Source organism: Camelus dromedarius, chromosome 3 (genome assembly GCF_036321535.1).
Source record: "Camelus dromedarius isolate mCamDro1 chromosome 3, mCamDro1.pat, whole genome shotgun sequence".
Lineage (NCBI taxonomy): Eukaryota > Metazoa > Chordata > Mammalia > Artiodactyla > Camelidae > Camelus > Camelus dromedarius.
This window is the reverse complement of record NC_087438.1, coordinates 64,835,662-64,853,122: the sequence shown is the minus strand read 5'-3', so window position 1 is coordinate 64,853,122 and position 17,461 is coordinate 64,835,662. Positions and strand designations below refer to the sequence as shown.

The 17,461-nt window shown below is 38.3% G+C and overlaps 1 protein-coding gene across 1 annotated transcript in view; it reads right to left on the bottom strand.

Moving 5' to 3' along the window:
• The window catches only part of RHOBTB3 (Rho related BTB domain containing 3), a 47,211-nt gene that overhangs the window by 28,994 nt on the left and 756 nt on the right, over positions 1–17,461 (bottom strand). The window contains exons 3-5 of the mRNA XM_010993962.3: positions 12,779–12,965; positions 5,158–5,312; positions 2,035–2,146 (exon numbers count right to left, since the gene is read on the bottom strand). Of these exons, the coding sequence (XP_010992264.1) occupies positions 2,035–2,146; positions 5,158–5,312; positions 12,779–12,965 (454 nt within the window). The remainder of the gene's footprint in view (positions 1–2,034; positions 2,147–5,157; positions 5,313–12,778; positions 12,966–17,461) is intronic.

The following is a 17,461-nucleotide window of genomic DNA, read 5'->3' as shown; positions in this document are numbered from 1 at the left end:
TAGGTTGACCCACATGAAGTTGCCAAAATCTGGCCAGTTTTGACCTATAATACAGCAATTTTGTATAGCTTAATCTAATAATAAACACATATACACTAATTAACCAGGGGTAACACAGACACAAGAAATACTGTGTCTACTTTTCATAGTGCAAATGAAAAAGGTATTAATGCCATAAAGAGTAAAAAAATAGCATTTTTCATTAATAGATAGCATTTATTTCTCCCAAAATATTTCTCTAAGTGTAGAATTTCAGTATGTTGGTAATCATCATTCTTCACTTTCAACTGATATCAAATCAAAGAAATTACTAAATAAGTTCTGAAGAACTTAACCTCACATCTGAAGCTGTTTTCCCCCTGTGACTAGAACTAGAGGTAGAGGGATAAATTGTTAAAACAGCAACCTTTTAAGTCAGGGCTCAGAGTTATGACAGCGTGGACCCTGGGTTATGCTTAGTGTGGACCCTGGGTTATGCCCAGTGTGGACCCTGGGTTATGCTTAGTGTGGACCCTGGGTTATACCCAGTGTGGATCCAGACTGGGTTATGTTCAGTGTGACCCCGCAGGTTCTCCCAGCAGGAGGGTACGAGAGACAGCCTAGTGAACTCCAAGACTGCACGGCTAACAAGGTGCTACTGAGGGCCCTGCCCACTATCTCACCTAGTCCCCCAGTGAAGACCCACAGGAGAAATTCATTTTAGTGCTAAGTAACATCAGATGCTTTGCTTTCTCTGAGGAACTGGTACTTTCTCTTCTTGATTAATAAGAACTAAGAAATGATCTGTCTACATTACTTATTTAGCTCTTCCCCATTCATCTTCTCATCCAGAAAGTACTTCAGACCTCAGTGTTTGCTACATAACCAACCACGTCTCCCTTTTCACTCTGCACACCACAAAGTTCAAAGCCAATTTTATGGTCTATCTATCTGCATTTTTTTTAAAACCTGGAATTGACTTCCCATACTAACTTATATTTTCCTGGTTGTTTATGTACATTCATTCATTCAACAAATATTTATCAAGTACCTTTTTAAAACAATATCCATAGTTAATTGATCTAGACAGAGTACTATTCTATTATTGCTATCATAAAATTATGCAATAAATTCTGATAATGAGTGATGTAATTTTATTTACTTTTAACTTTATTTTCTTCTACCCTTGTATTATAAACATTTTCAAACACTCAAAAAAGTTGACTGATAAATTGAGCACACATATATCCTGCCCTTAAATTCTACAATTATTATCATTATGTTACTTTTTCACTTTAGATAGATTTTCTCACTCTCTCTGTGTGTCTCTGTGTCTGTCTGTCACTCACTGCTGTACCATTTAAAAATAATTTGTAATCATCAAGATACTTCAGTTCTAAATACTTTCACATTTACTTCCTGAGGATAAGGACATTCTTCTATTACCCACAATACCATTATACATAAGAAAATCAACAGAAATTCCAAGACATCATCTAATTTCCAGTCCATATTGAAATTTTACCTAACTGTCCCAAGAACATCTTTTAGATGTTTTTATTTTATTTTATTTTATTTTTTGGTGGTGGGAAGGTAACTAGGTTCATTTATTTATTCTTAGAGGAGGTACTGGGAATTGAGGTCAGGACCTCATGCGTGCTAAGCATGCGCTCTACCACTTGAGCTTCACCTCCTCCCCAAATTTTAGATGTTTTCATTGAACCAGCATCCAATCAAGGCTCACGCATTACATTTGGTTACTTCTCACTGGACTATAATCTAGAACAGCTCTCTACCACACACACTATTTTTAACAATCTATAGGCTCAAGTTGTTAGGACAATACTCCTCAAAGTGTGGTCCAAGTACCACCACTGCAGAATCATACGGGAAGCTTATTTAAAAATCAGATTCAGGCTCCATCCCATATTAACTGAATCAGAAGGCCACGTGAGTCCTGAACACACTCAAATTCGAGAACAATTGCTCTAAGACTTGTGAAATAATCTACAATAAATACCAACTAAATGTCTAGACATTGGCTAATAAATGCACCTGGTTGTTCAAGCTGAGGTGGTCTAATTCCATGAAACGAGTTGCTCATTTTCCTTTTCTTCATTTTTTCACTTGTCTTCTGATTTAAGGCTTGAATCATAAAATACTCCAACTAAAACATGAATCAAATTTTAATTAAAGCTTCAACAAAATTATGTTTCTGACATGATTACTTGCACCCCCAACCACACTAGCCAAGTGTTTTTAATGTCAGTACCATCTACATGTATGCTTTAGCAAATGCTTTATCTAAAAAAAAAATCTATGAAGTAGAACAGATTGTGCCTTGTCTGAACAGAAATACACTGTCATTCAAGAAGAAACTGCATTTTCTCTTGAATAATCAAGAAAGCCAAGCAGTACAACCATGTGACTGTCAATAACCATCTCATGGGCAACCACAGCAGTAAATACTAGAAAAATTCAGGGCAAAAACAGATCTGGTTCTGTCACAAATATTCATATCAGCTAGGGAAGTTCACATGTGCTCTACTTTTTTTCCTGAATAAATTACTTTGAAATACATCCTTCATTTTATAAATTACAAATCTTGACCACCTGCGCTTACACAGCTCTAGGCGTGTGCTTTCTATCATAAGGCCTGGGGCAAAAGTACAAATGGAGATCCACGTACCATACTCCTAAATATTTAAATGTTGTAAATCAATAAACTTATATAAAAGGTGCTCTATCCTCCTGCTTTGATAAGTATGTCATCATTAAAGCCTGGAAGACCAGGTTCAGATTTAAATTCTCAGACTCCAGAGTTCTGTGCAGCACAGGGAGAGCTGGCCCCTAACTCCAGGGACCCACTACCACCCCTCCTCTCCTCACCCCTGCTCCACCCCTCACCTCCTCACCTGAGGTCTGTGCTTACAGGTGGAGATCCACACCTATACAACCAAGCGCCATCCACTCCCCCCTCCCCCAGTCCTCATACGAAGTCACCCCTTGGCCACCTCTCAGGCCTAGGGGTGAACACACCAGCAGTGTGGTCCACCTTCTGGAGGATGGACCCAGGAAAGAGGCCTGCACAGGTCTGGGAAACAGACTCCCAACCAGTGAACTCCTGGGTCAGAGAATTTCAGGGTCCTGGGTTTTGGAGCGTGGCCACAGCACTGCTCCATAGACCTCTCTGTTCTGTGTTGATGGACATATCCTATAACATATGTGCTAATCATCAGAGCAGCAGCCACTAGTTCCGGGTAGCTACTGAGTACCTGAAATGTGGATAGCGCACCTGAGGAACTGAATTATTTTGTAATTCATTTAAATATAAATTAGTGTAGCCTATAAATTAGGCCAGTGGCTACCACACAGATGATGCCAATCAGGAAGGGAGCTACTAGCTGTGGGCACACCCCCGTGGCTCCATCAACCCATGCCCGTGGGGAGGGTACAACTGGAGGAGAGCCAGGTGAGGCTCTCTGAAGCTACAGGGAACATGCCACCCTTGCCCAGGGCTGAGGGTAACATTGCACATCTCTCCCTCCTTGACTCTGAAACACAAGACAGAAAAATGCTCCTTTCCCTCTGATGTTACCATTCCATCCAAATCCTGGCAAAGGTCAAGATCTCAGTTGTACTTCACTATTCAAGAGTCTAAGAAGAGATTATTCTAATCTTATTTTCATATTCTCACTAAGTCTTGGGTTAAGGAGAAAAGAAACCACCATGTTTTTCTCCCGACTTTGACCACATTTTCAATTCTCATCAGGCCTCCAACACTAGGTGTTAGGGACAAAGAGAAATGATGAGAGAAAAGAAGAGAAAGAGAGAAGAGAAAGCAGGGGTTAGAAAATGGGAAGCGTGACCTTGAGAATTCCAGTTCAGGAAACTGAAGAGGGGGACCAGCAGAACCAAGGCCTCCAGGAGCTCCCTCTTCTCCCCTAAATGAAACCAAACTATCTTTCTCCTCCCCTAACTTCCTAGGAATTTCAGGGAAATGTAAGATTCATAGACCAAATTAAGACCTCTTTAAGCCACTACAATATAGTCAGCTTGAAAGAAAATCAGATTCCACTCCTCTCTACCTCTCTACCCACTGCTTATCACTATAAATAAGACAAAACGTTTCCACAGTCACTGATAACATCATTATTGTGAGTTTATGTTTCTTTATATTACTGAGTGAATAGTAGCCATTTATGTTTGATAGAAATCAGAATTATTTATATTGGGTTCTTATTTCACCCTTGCTTCTTATTTGGAGTTGAGTAATTCCAGAACAAATGAAATTTCTCTTGTCATTGTGGAAACCTCACTATTTTGAAGTGAATCTACATAATGAATATTCTGGGATGTTATATGGATAGAGTACTTGATGAGGAGCTGGGAACTGATGGAGAAGTCCAAAGCACTCCTGCTTAATGTAGGATTTCCTTTGGATTAAGCCTCTTACCAGTGCTTAGGAGATCTGTCCGTTGAAAGGAGTCACTTCTTAGAGGGTTGGAAACACAGTTCCAAAATCAGTTAGTACTTAAATGATACAACTCCACAGTATTCTCCAAGGACCGTGCAGTCCTAACACCATAGGGTAGGTGCTCTGGGTAAGATGAGCTTCACAACACCCGCAGGACCCACAGGAAGCCACTGCAACACAGCGACCAACCTTGGCTCCCCATCTTCCCAACAAGAAACACTGGGATAAGTAGTTCCTCTGAATATTTTTGAGCTACACCAAAATCAAAAGTATGCACATCTTGCTGAAGCACACATAGAGAAGAAAAATCATTCTTCTCAAGTAGTAGACAGAAATGAAGGAGAACCTTCAGGCCCTGCAGTTCAGGCTGCCAGGCTCATCAAGCTGCATGAAGGTTACTAAATCTTTTCACTAAAAGTGACTGAAAGTCAGTTATGAAACTGACATCACAGGTTTGTGTAAAGTGCCATCAAATAGAAAATTCCAAAATATCCTATTAGACAACAGAAAATGTTTCACTTGGAGAAAGAAATAGACGTAGAATTTCACTCTGACAAAACCCTTTTTCTACTTGCTTTCATTTCTCAAAGTTCAAACTAATCCTGCTTTTAAAAATTAAGTTCTAACTGAGGCTCTGGCAAATAGCTAAAGAGCCAACCTGACAAGTGACTTAAATTTATGTAACTGGAATTTCCACTTACCACTCCTCCAAAGTATTTTCCTATGTAGAAGTCATCAAGGCTGTGTAGTTCCAGATAGGTAGCTCCTAGCTCTTTAGCAAGCTGGATGCCTTCAGTCGTACTGACGCAGCTCCCTCTGTCCGAGGTACACAGTGGGCACGTACAAGGTAACTCTTCTGAGAACGTGAATACGAGTAACAAAGAGGTTTGAAATTAAACAGGAAAAAATGTACACAGACAATCTGAGCATTAAGCCACAAATTAAGAGCTCATACCAGGATCAGAGTCCAAGACCATTTAGTATATCCACTATCCAGTAGACTCTGAATAAAAAGTGTCAATGATGAGAGCAAGGCCCCTAAAGTAAACAAGCTTAAAATGTGAGAATGAACAGCACCTTGGAAAATAGGAGAATTTTTAAATAGGTGAATGAATATTACCAAGGCTATTATAATAATTACACCAATCAGCCAGTAATGTCAGGCCTCCTTCCTTTTATACAAACTTGACATCCTGAGTATCAGTACAAATTTAACAATTTGATTGCCCATAGAAACCATGGAAAAGAGGGTTGGCTTTTTTTTTTTTTCATAATGAACTTTAAATACATTCACCAAGTTTGAATAGATCTTATACTTTTATTTTAATAGAATCCTCAATTTGACCTCAATCTCCAAGGCTGCAAAATTGCCAATCTTTGTAAATTTCATGTGAAGTATGTTTTTATTAATCCAGACATTTCAATTATTGAACTCTAAAGCACTCAACTGCAGAGACCAAATTCAATCACTTTTTATCTTTTCCTTCAAGATTAAAACATTAAAAACTGAAATAACAGAAAGTAATTACTGAACATGTGAGCTGTCCCAAGAGTCATCGCTGCACCACGTACAGACCTCTGGCTGGGAATGTGGTGGATGAACCTGCCCATACGGACGCTCCTCAGGAAGACCACAAACGTATGCTCACTTCCATATTCTTCAGCCAGCCTTGTTTTGTTTCATGCTACACCATCAGGTATGTCATTGTTTAAAAGGCAGCCAAGGCAAAAGGGGATGAAACCATGTATAAAAAAGCATGTTGTTGCAGGTGGGCTTTCCTGGGAAGCAGACTCTGAAATGGAGACTGATGTGCTGGACGCTTACTGGGTGGTGATCTTGGGAATAACTTTTCTCAGGGGTGAGGGAGGCAGGACTGAGCAGAGGAAGAATTCCAACTTCAGTGTTACCGTGACAGAGACCTCAGCCATCTGTCAGGGCTCTTTACAGTGGTTCCCCACACAAAGCTGGGCCTTTGTATCCCTAAATGAGCCATAATTAAAGGAGGGCTGCCCTCGTGAAGGGAGCAAAACCCTTGGCAAGAAGCTTCTATCAGCCTGGAAAGGGACTCAGCTGTGCACCGTAAGTAGCCAAAAAACCCGGTAACTGAGGGAGTAAATCCAGTGGCCCTGAAAGGGCATTTGGGCTATACTGCCCATAGCATACACAACAAGTTTCCTGCCAATGACCTGCATGTAGATGGAGCACATGTATGTACACACGGCGTGTATACAAAGGCTATTCAGTGCACTGCATACAGCGTATTTAACATGCATGTGCGTGCACACACATATGACAGATAATTTAGCTTCGTGGGAAGACTTTTGAGCTCAGAAACCATGTATTCACATCCTCATTTTGCAGAAGAGGAAATTGAAGCTCAGGGAGGTTAAGTAACTCGTCTAATCTCCTTGTGTGTTAGAGCTGGAGGAACAATAATAAAACTGTTACTTGTTCCACCTGAGAAACAGACATCAAAAGATAAGATAAAAATTTAGTTTGAGCAAAGAATTATTGAGTCCAAAGATACAGTGATTTAAAAATGAAGCTTGGTTTCTCTAAATTATGCAATAAATTCTAATCAGAGTTCTTGCATTCACTTTTTCTAAGATCATTTCAGGTTTTGAGAAAATAAAGTTCTCATATACAATTTAGGCTATCTTGAAAAATAACACATCGGTATTTCACATTCTTTATGAAGCCTTGATAAACAGTGCCTTTGATTTTCTGAAGACAGAGGCCTTCTTATGTCTACAAAGCTCTCCTTATGTTGATGGAATGGGGTGGGTAGGCAGAACATCTTATTAAACTTTATTTCTGGACAAAAAGTCACTAGTGTTTTGAGCAAAAAGTTCAGCAAGCAAAATGTAAAACAATTGCTAGGAAATAACCTTGATTTGAAGGAAAATCCAACTAATGTCAGGTTTAACCCAGCTGAGTGGGGGTTTTCCACTGTGTGTAGCCACAAGCATCTCACAAACCTAGAAAGTGCCCCTGCTTATATTCAATCATTATAACTTGTCTATGTCACAATACATTTCTTTGTTCACTTGGTACCAAAAGTAAAAATGCCTAGTCATTATGTGTTAGGCAGGAGAATCAAAACATTTATGGATCAAATAAACTTACATTGAGCATTTCATCAGGAGACCCCAAATAATTTTATATTGTGGTACCTTCTTCAGGACTCACTCCTATGAGCCCACCTCAGGGTCCTGGGACTCTGGGAATCAGTGTTACACTTCTAGTTAACACTGTAGTCTTTTTTTCTCTGTTATATATTTTCTTTTAAGGTATTATCACAAAATGTCTGTTTTTTTTTTAAAGCAGACACAATGTAACTCTAGAATTCAAATGAATGGCATCTCTCTCAAAGCAGTGGCTTTGAGAACCTGCAGGGTGATTCTTACAATGTTGTCAGTGCTTAAAAGTCTTAGGAATCCTTTTAGGAATTCCAGCCTAGCAATGTAATAGGCTCTGTCAGAGCTTCAAAAAGAAAAGACAGGATGCCTGCTTTTAGGAGCTTAAGGCTATGAATACACCCTTGTCACATTTGGAGAAAATCTTCCACTTTAAAGATAGACTCAATATTTAGTAAAAGCCAAAAATGTATTCAGAGCCAAGTACGATGAAGACACACACAGCCAAGCTTGTCAAAACATGTATAACAAAGGAAAGAGATGAGACTGATTGTGTTTGCTTAACTCATTCTTAAAGGAGTTGGAGAGAGAAGTTAGCAGAACACCCAGCACGGGTCCGTGGGCTACAAGGGGTTGAAGGAGGGAGCAACAAGTGTCCTTGAGTTGAACAGCCAGATTTAGCTCTGCAATTACTTTGTAATCACATCTTACATGGTAAATTACTTTCATCCTGTTAGTGAAAGTGATTTTTTCACTTACATATATCATTCATAAAACCATTCATTCACTCACTGAACAAATGTTTTTTGAGCACCTACCTACCACACTTCAAATAGTAGGGATGTAAAGATACACAGATAAATGAAACTCACAGTGAACTGAGCCAAGACAGACATGGCTGCAAACAACTATAATATATGAACTAAAATAAAGGTGTACAAAATCACCATGGAAACACAGGAGAAATTAACTCTGCCTGGGGGATAATAGAAGGCTTCACAGAAGAGCAAATGATTTAAAGAGTAAGGATGAATTTGCTATGCAGAAACAATAGGGGTTATGCAGCGCGGACTCCAGTCAGAGGATATAGCACATGCAGAGGCCTGAATGTGAGAAAAAGGGGAACACATCGCTTCCACTTTCAAGAGGGCAAGCTAAGACCACACTGCAATCTCCTCTCCCTGCCAAATCACAAAAATCATGAAAGAAAGATGGGGATAGGGAAGAGGTGGCAGGAAGAAAGGAAGGAAGAAAGAGAGCAATGAGGGGATGGAAGAGGAGGGAGGAGGAAGAGAGATGTACGCACATGGCAATGGTCAAAAATTAGCGAAGAGACTCTCGCCAGCCAGAAACTAGGACTGCTTGAGAGGCTGCAGGCAGTGAGCACAGGACCAGAGAGGGACACTGAGCTCAGAGGACAGGTGGGACCTCAGGCACAGCAGCAGCATCTGAGGGCTCACTGCTTAAGGATGGTGGGAGCAAGGAGAGCCCAAGGGCAACTGAGAGGAGTTTAGCTGGAGGACCCCAGGGGCAGCCGCGAGGCCCGCAGATCCTGGGGAGGGCCAAGCCTAAGATGAGTCTGGGACATCTGCGCCGGAAAATAAGGAAGGACTCAAAAATTAATTGGAGAGAGCATGGAGAGACTCCCTTCAGGCAAATTCCGGGTAAATGGAGCATCAGAAAGAATAATGAGAAGAACAGATGATAAAATAGTGAATTTAGAAAACAAACCCATGAATCATAACAACTCTTAAAGACAGATGTGGGAGCAAAGGGAAAGTTCTATTTACAGGAGAATACCAAATAATAAGCATAGAAGGAATGGTAGGAAATCACTATTCTGCAACCACAGTTATCACAACTAAAGGAATCATGCAAAATAATGGGCTTAGATTCTTTAAAAATGTCAATGTCATGAAAGACAACCCCCTTCCCCTGTCAAAAAAAGGCTGGGGAATTGGGAACCATTCTGGATTAAAAGAGACTAGATAGACATGACAACTAAATGCAATGCATTGTCCTTAATTTCATTGGATTAAAAAAAAAAAACAGCTTTGGAACAAGTGGGAAAATGTGAATATGGGTATATTTTAAATAATAGCATAATAGGTAATATTACATATTTTGAGTGATGATTGCATTATGGTTAATAGGAGAATGGCTCTGTTCTTAAAGACATGCCTAATTAATCAGGACTGAACAAATCCCATAATGTTTACAATTTACTCTCAAATGGTTCAGACAAAAAAATGTGTGTGTATGTGTGTGTGTGTGTGTTTGTAATATCTGGGGTTCACTGTCCTATTCTTGTCAAGTTTCTTAGGTTTGTAATTTTGCAAATAAATGTTAGGGAAAGAAGAAGAAAGCGTCTAAGGAATTTAAAGAATGAATATCATGATCTGATTTATATTCTAGGATGATTATTCTGAGAGGATTTATTTCAGAAAGAGGCCAAGCAGGAACGGAAGACCAGAGGCCAATTTACCAAGAAGCCTAAGTTTCAAGGCCCTTTCTTGTGGGTCCTTTCCAAAGCCTTGGGAGAAACCAGGGCATGAAATTCTTTCACATGACATGAGCTTCTGTAAAATTTGCAAAATAAGATATTCTTAGTACATTTGGTTAAGACTACTGTCTCTTTCCACTCCAAATCACTTCACCTCGCACAAGGCAGCTCTGAAGGAGCCATGGACATTTTTGGGATCCTGCTAAGGGGAATTTAAATTTAGGTTTAGTGAGCTATTATGTGTGGTTTGTAGTAACTTCCTTGTAAGTGTTTGTGAGCTGTCTTGGTGCACGAATGGCCTTCAGGAATGTTTCTTTCACCCACTGTGCAGACTAATTTGGCATCATGACACAATGATGCTGCCCTGAAAGATGAACACAACACAGACCATAGGGCCCAGCACCACAGAGATGTGGAGAGTGGGGAAATACGCTGGAAGAAAAACTAATTACCATTCTCTTCTCTCTATAGAAAAATATCAAAAAGTGGTTATCATATGAAGAACTGATCAAACACTATGCAGCCCAAAAAAATCTAAGAAAAATTAAATACGTGTCAGGTTTTTAAATATTAGAAACTTAAAAAAAATGTTTGTGGTATTTGACAGCTTTTTTTAGAGTTGTAATTTAATGTGCTTTCTTTTCTCATTCTGAATAAATGTTCATTTGTATACATATACGGGCCTGTAATTTTGTAGTTTTTTTTTTCCCACACAAAGAGCCTCTGAAATTGTGTAAGTTTCAGATCCTACAAAAGCTGGAACTGCCCTTTTAGACCAAAAAGATGGTCACTATGACAGATAATTAAATGACTAGGATCTGAAATACAGTGAAGACGAGGAAAAAGCAATGAGTTTGAGGTTTATTTAAAATATAAAATCAAAAGAGCTTCTTAGTCAACTGAATATGAAGAATGGGAGGGAAAGCTGGGTTAGATGGTTGTAGTTTAGGTGAATAGGTAGGTCTGGCATCACTCACAAGACAGGGAGCTCAGTAAAAAGAGGGAGTTGTCTGTGGAGATTTGGGCCAGGAGAGAGGCTGAAGCCAGAAAAACAGTCTGGGTAATCAACAGTGTCTATACAGGGGAAGCTGGGGCAACAGATTAGCAGGTTCATGGTCAGAGTAAACAGCAAGAGGTGAAGCCAAAGAATGGGACCCTGGACAACAACTGCAGGATGTACTGATTTGGTATATGTGTGTAGGGGGGGTTGGGAGGGTCAGAAAAGGCAGAGAGAACAACCAGGAAAGAAAGGGTAGCTTTATTAAGTGGAGGGACAGGTGTGTTTGAATAATTTCAGAGGAAGAATTGGTACTAAAATGTAAGTTAAATGTACATTAAATGTGACAATAAGCATGTAACTGGCAGCCCCGAGTGAAAACAAACCAGTGTAACTGTGAAAGTCAAAGTCAGACTGGAGTAGACTGAAAAATGAATGGGAAGTCAGGAAGTGGACTCAGGAAGTGTGGATGACTCATTCAAGAACCATGACCGGCAATAAGAAGAAAGTTAGGGAAATGGAGGGCATGTGGGGGTCAAAGAAGGGTCAAGCTTGCTTCATTCATATCTACTAACGCTAAACACATACCTACCCTATGACCCAACTATCCTACTCTTAGGAAACAACCTAAGCATTACCAAAAGGAGAATGGAGAAATAAATCACAGCATATTCATAAAATGGAATAATACACAGCAATACAAGGAAGAAATTACAGTTCTGCATGGATGACTCTTAAAAGTATTATGCTAACTGTAATTAGTCAGGCACAAGGCACTACACACTGTATGAAGTTCAAGAATAGGTAAAACTAATCTGTTGTTAGAAGTCAGAATAACTATCTCTGGGGAGGGGGAAGAGGCATGAGTGGGGCAGCTGTTCTATATCTTGATCGGTGTGATGGTTGCATAGATGTATACAGACATAAAAATGCATTTAACTGTGCTCTAAAACTTGTGATGTCTATGTCCTTTATTTTGCTGTACTTCAATAAGGAGGGAAAAAATGAAGAAAAACAAAACTTTAAAAACAGCTGTACTGAGGAAATAACCACTGAGAACTATAAAACGCCACCAAATCGAAGTGAGTTCTGAGTTGGCCCTGAGCTATTTGACAAGAGTATGCACAGCAGCAACCACTGAAACTGACCGAACCAAGTTAATCCACCAGCTACAGAGTGAACAACCCTCTCTCTTAGGTGGTGTGGTCAGTGTATTCAGCTCACTCACCGCTACCTACCTAAAAACCCTGCTCCAGTCCCACATTCACATGTGGACAATCCATTACCCTTCCCAACTGGATAGACGTTTACATTGTCAAAAAGTGTTTTCCAGGGCTCCGTGTTAGCCTAATATCTCTCCCATATAAAACAACAACAATAACAAACAACAATAAAAAACCCCCAAAACCCCACAATTACTGACTTCTTTCACTTTTGTAGAAGAGCAGTTTAAAAGACAAACTTGTACCCATCAGAATCACAGCAGTAGCTTGTGATAGTTTCCTTTGATGTCTCATTATCATACCCAGTGATGAAGAGACAACAGCTGGCATTTGAACCCACAGTCATTTTGCTTTCCAAAAAAAAAAAAAACAAAAACTTGTATTAATCATTAATAAACTTAATTCTGTTTAAAATTAATATGGTATCTGTATTCTCACATAAAAGAAAATTAAATACTTACCATTTTGTCTGGTACCGACTGCAGCAATGATTACTGGAACTGAATTTAATGCTCTTTTTATCACAGGAATATAATTATCCTTCACTTCATGGAATGAAAACTTGTCATTTACGTTATATTTGATCACAATGATGTCGGCACCCCCAATCAGATTTCGAGAGGTATACCAATCACTGTCAAAAATGTCCTAAACCAAAATGAAAAGAACACTCTTTAGTCTACTTATCTTCAAATCAACCATGAAATAAGCTGTAACATATTAGTTTTAATTTTTTGCCAAACTTTAATATTTGGAACTCATTAAAAAATTTTAAAAAATATGAAATTTAAAACATTTGAAATCTATCAACTCTTTTAAATATTTTGAAATTTGTTAATTAGCCCAGCCCACAACGTAGTGGTAAAACAGAATCCAGAGAATTCCTGAGAATCTGATGAAATAGACAACCTCTTTCAACACTTGTACTTAAAAATAAGCACTTTGTTTCAATATCATGCCACAGCTTTATCACCTAATAATCTCAAGAATGTAGCACTATGCAATAGATGTAAGAGCGTCAGTGTAAGGACGCTTCAGAGGATTTTCTGTGACCCAGTTAGATAATGCAGGATTGTTCAGGGTTTTGAATTGTAATACACTGTGAATTCTGCGGAGTTCCATATGTTTTACTCATATTCTCAAAACTCATACACGTTTTTTAAACTTTGTCCATTCTTTGCACAGTATTGTATACATACCCTGTGCATGTAAGGGGAACAAGGTATGGGAGGGGGAACGTCTCCATAAAAAGATAAGCGTGTATTATTAGGTGTTAACATGGTAAGGAATATATTTACAATTCGTGTATTTCGTTGACATTATTTAAAAATTCAGGATAAAGCTTTCCAGTTTTGAAATTTTTATTCTTGGACTACAGTTAATAATACTTATATTTAGAATTAAGGCCAGAAGTAATTTTTATGGACCTACTTCTTGAAACTTAGTGCTTTTATATTTTAGAAATAATTTTTCAAAGTTATTGTATGAAAAGTGGTATAGGACAAGTGTCTTTATGTATCTTAATACCATTGCTAAATATATATAAGTGGCTCTCTTCTCACATTTTGGTTAACTATTAATCATTATCTGTCCTTTGATGTGGACTTTGGTATGTATTCCTTGTATGTAATAAAGCTAGATTAAGAAAATAGACAGCTAGATATAGCTAACAGGTCCAAAAACTGTTGGGCTGTGAATGTCTGCACTTTGAAATGTGACTCCAAAACAGGGTTTGAATCAATCAACTGTGACAGAGCTTCTATCCTATGTTAGAAAATTCTGGAAAAGTGTTACAGCAATCCCCTTTTGCAGAGACCTTCTTGTCACCAGTACATTCCCAAGCCCCAGCAAAGCCTCTAATAATTCCCTACATCCTCCCCACCTGCCCATTTCCTACAAGTACACTCTGAGTAGCAAGCATTGCAGAATTTTTAGATATGAATACCTTGCTGAAAGTGGGATGGTTAGAGCCTTTTTAAAGAAAGATTTAACCACACACACACAAAAAAACCCTAAAACAAAACAAAAAGGCAAATTATGAGGATATAAACAGTGAAGGGAAAGGCTTGAACTTAGTGGAGGATGTAAGAGGGAGGAGAAGTGAAATGGGGCACAGATCAAGAAAATGTGAGAGCTTCCCAGCAGAGCTCTACACTAACTTCCAAATCCCAAACCACAAAAACTATTCCATTCCAATTGTATCTGTTATAGTAGTCAAGCTGAAAGTATACAAGTATAACAGGGCATATAAGTATAACAAAGAAAGAGGACAAAGTCAGATGGATGGAATGAGTAAATTAAACATAAGTGGGACCAATATCAAGCAGCCATTTAACTCTGAGAGAACAAAACAAAAGTAACTGCTCTTTGCATTCCAAATTGTCCAAAATCCGAGTTACTGGAGAGGTGGTGAAGGAAAAAGGGGACATTTAAAGGAAAACATCATGAGGAAATGGGTTTGGCATCATTAACCCTGTGGTATTGAGGATATGAAGACTATAAATAAATTTATTTTTAATACAAACCAGAGCTTCAAACCCTGCACACACAAAAAAAGTGTGCATGTATTACCTCATTGCTTTTTATGGAATAATTCTGGTAAACAGGAAAAGGTCTAGAAATGGAATAAAACAAGAAAGACATACTAAATAATGAGCTACATGTAATGAATCTGAAGCACATTTATTTAAAAAGTGCCAAGTTTTATGACAAAGGTCCAGAGTAGGGCTATGGATCCACAGAAGAAAACTAGGACAGAAGCGCAACGATCTCATTCCCACTCCAAGGAAACACCACCACTCTTCTTCTCACACTAAGTCAAAGAGAAATGCTCCACTGGTTTCTAGAAATATGAAGGAAATCAAATTCTCCCACCCCTTGTAAATCAGTTCCAGGATTTCCTCTAGGAGGTTATGCAACACAAGGCTTGGAGCCACATTTGGGGAATGGAACTTTTTTTGAAAAAATAATCTGAATTTTTACAGCAAAACAATAATTTTATTCTACTTGATTGTGGAGCTGCAATACAGCATCTATTAAGTACTAACACTGCTGCCCCAATGTACTTTATTTGTGTGAAAATCTTGAATGATGTGTAGGAAAACTTTACTTCTGCTTAGTTTAGGTGATACATGGCTATACAAAAGTTGTGATAAACACTTCATTATCACTGCAGCTACCACTCATTGAGCGGCTACCACATGCCAGTGTGGTTGCTAAGAACTTGACATGCACTATCTCACTTACTTGTCAGCACAGCTCTAGGAGGCGGGGGTTATTACGTTTATTTTACACACAAGGAAAATAAGGCTAAGAGAGGACGAGTGACTTTATCTAGGAACACAGCCAATAAGCTGCAGTGTGACGATCTGAAATCAGGTCCTTTTGATATCAAAACCTGTACTCTATCTCTTCTGCTATATTTAATATTCTGATTCAGTACATGTCAAATATCAACTTTCTTATCTCTGCTGGGCTTTTACTCACCACCAAGAGAAGAAAACACCTTATAAAGAGTAGCTCTACTATGTCAGAAGACCATTGTAACCTAGAAAACTGTGCTTGGTTACAAACTCAATGCCTTAAACAGGGAGAGGGTCTAACCAAACAAAAGGTGATTATTATAAAACATAATAAATTAGTATTTATTACTGATCAATAAATTTTAAAAAATCAGACTATGGAGGCTTATTTTAATCCATTTGAAAGATTTCATTTACTACAATCCATGGAATTACAAGAATTACTTTTTGCTAAATTAACAACATAAACAGCAAAAACAGGAAAGGTTATCCTAACCCCCTAATTCAGCTTATTTTGTTTTTCCTACATTTATTTACTCTGTTCACTCAACATTTGTTCAGCTGAGTGTAGAACCAGTAAGTTTTTAGACTGTAAGATCTTTCACAATTAAGTGACCAAAGTAAAAGTGTTTCTTTTGCTCTCATGAACTCAACAGTAAGTTTTACAATGATGATCCTTATGATCAGTAACATCACTTTTACAATTTGGAGTTTAATAGCATCCCTGTTATTGAAAAAGACCTTTTCATTTATTTCAGCCTATCAATATACATTTACTTCAGCTGAAAATTTATTTGGGCATATGATCTTTTCTTTCCATAATACAGAAATCTGCATAAGAAATGTTTCTATGTACATTCTACATATTTCTTTAGAAAGATGTATTAGCTCCCTAAAGCCACTCATTCAGTTTTTTAAATTGCAGTTTAAATGTAAATCTCACATAATGATAATTTGCATTCTCTTTTTCGGACATTAAACTTTCTTGTTATAAAATATAATCTTTAGTTGCAATATAACTTCAATACCAGCAAAAAACCAGAAACTTTGGAATAACATTATGTGAAAACATTCAAAATATGATGCTATTGTGTACTGAAAACATTTATGTATTTTCTCCTTTTATCACTCAAGAATTAGATTAGGATTTGTCAACTTCATTACAATTTTTTTAATTATCACAAGTTTAAAGCTTTTTAAAATCCCAGAACAGTATTAGTAATATTTCTGATTTATGAGTCATTAAAAACAAATGGCTAAATATATTAAGAGTATCTGCATTATTAAAACTAAAAGCACTAATTAAAATTTTCAACGGTGGATAGTGCTATAAATGAGTCGTTTAAAATTAATTCTCAGTCTCTCCCTGTCTTTTCTCCTCCTTTCCAGGGGTCCTATTTCTGAGCTGTCTCAGTGAAATGCATTTTTGCTGTGCTGAGCTTTCAGAGAGCTTTATTTTTAGAACACTAGTATTACTATATCACCCACAGGGTAGGCATGAAAGATATTGCTCTCTGCTGGTGAAACTCAGTGACCCTGTCCCTTAGGGATGGCACATTTAACTGTCAGTTGTCTACCAAGGGACAACCCACGGTCGTGAAGTGTATGCGTAAGTGCTTCACGTTCCCACTGGGGCTTCTTGCCTTCTAAGAGCCTTCTAAGAGCGTTTTTTGACTAGGCTGGCTCCTGCCCAATGAAACGAAGGACCAAAGATTTCTCCCAAAATGTTTAAAAGCTCTACCCAGGTGACCGGACGGTCCATATTCGTGAAAGGGGAAAAGGAGGGAGGAGAAAAAGAAGGAAATAAAGAAAGAAAAGCTCCGTCGGCCTCTGCACAGAGCA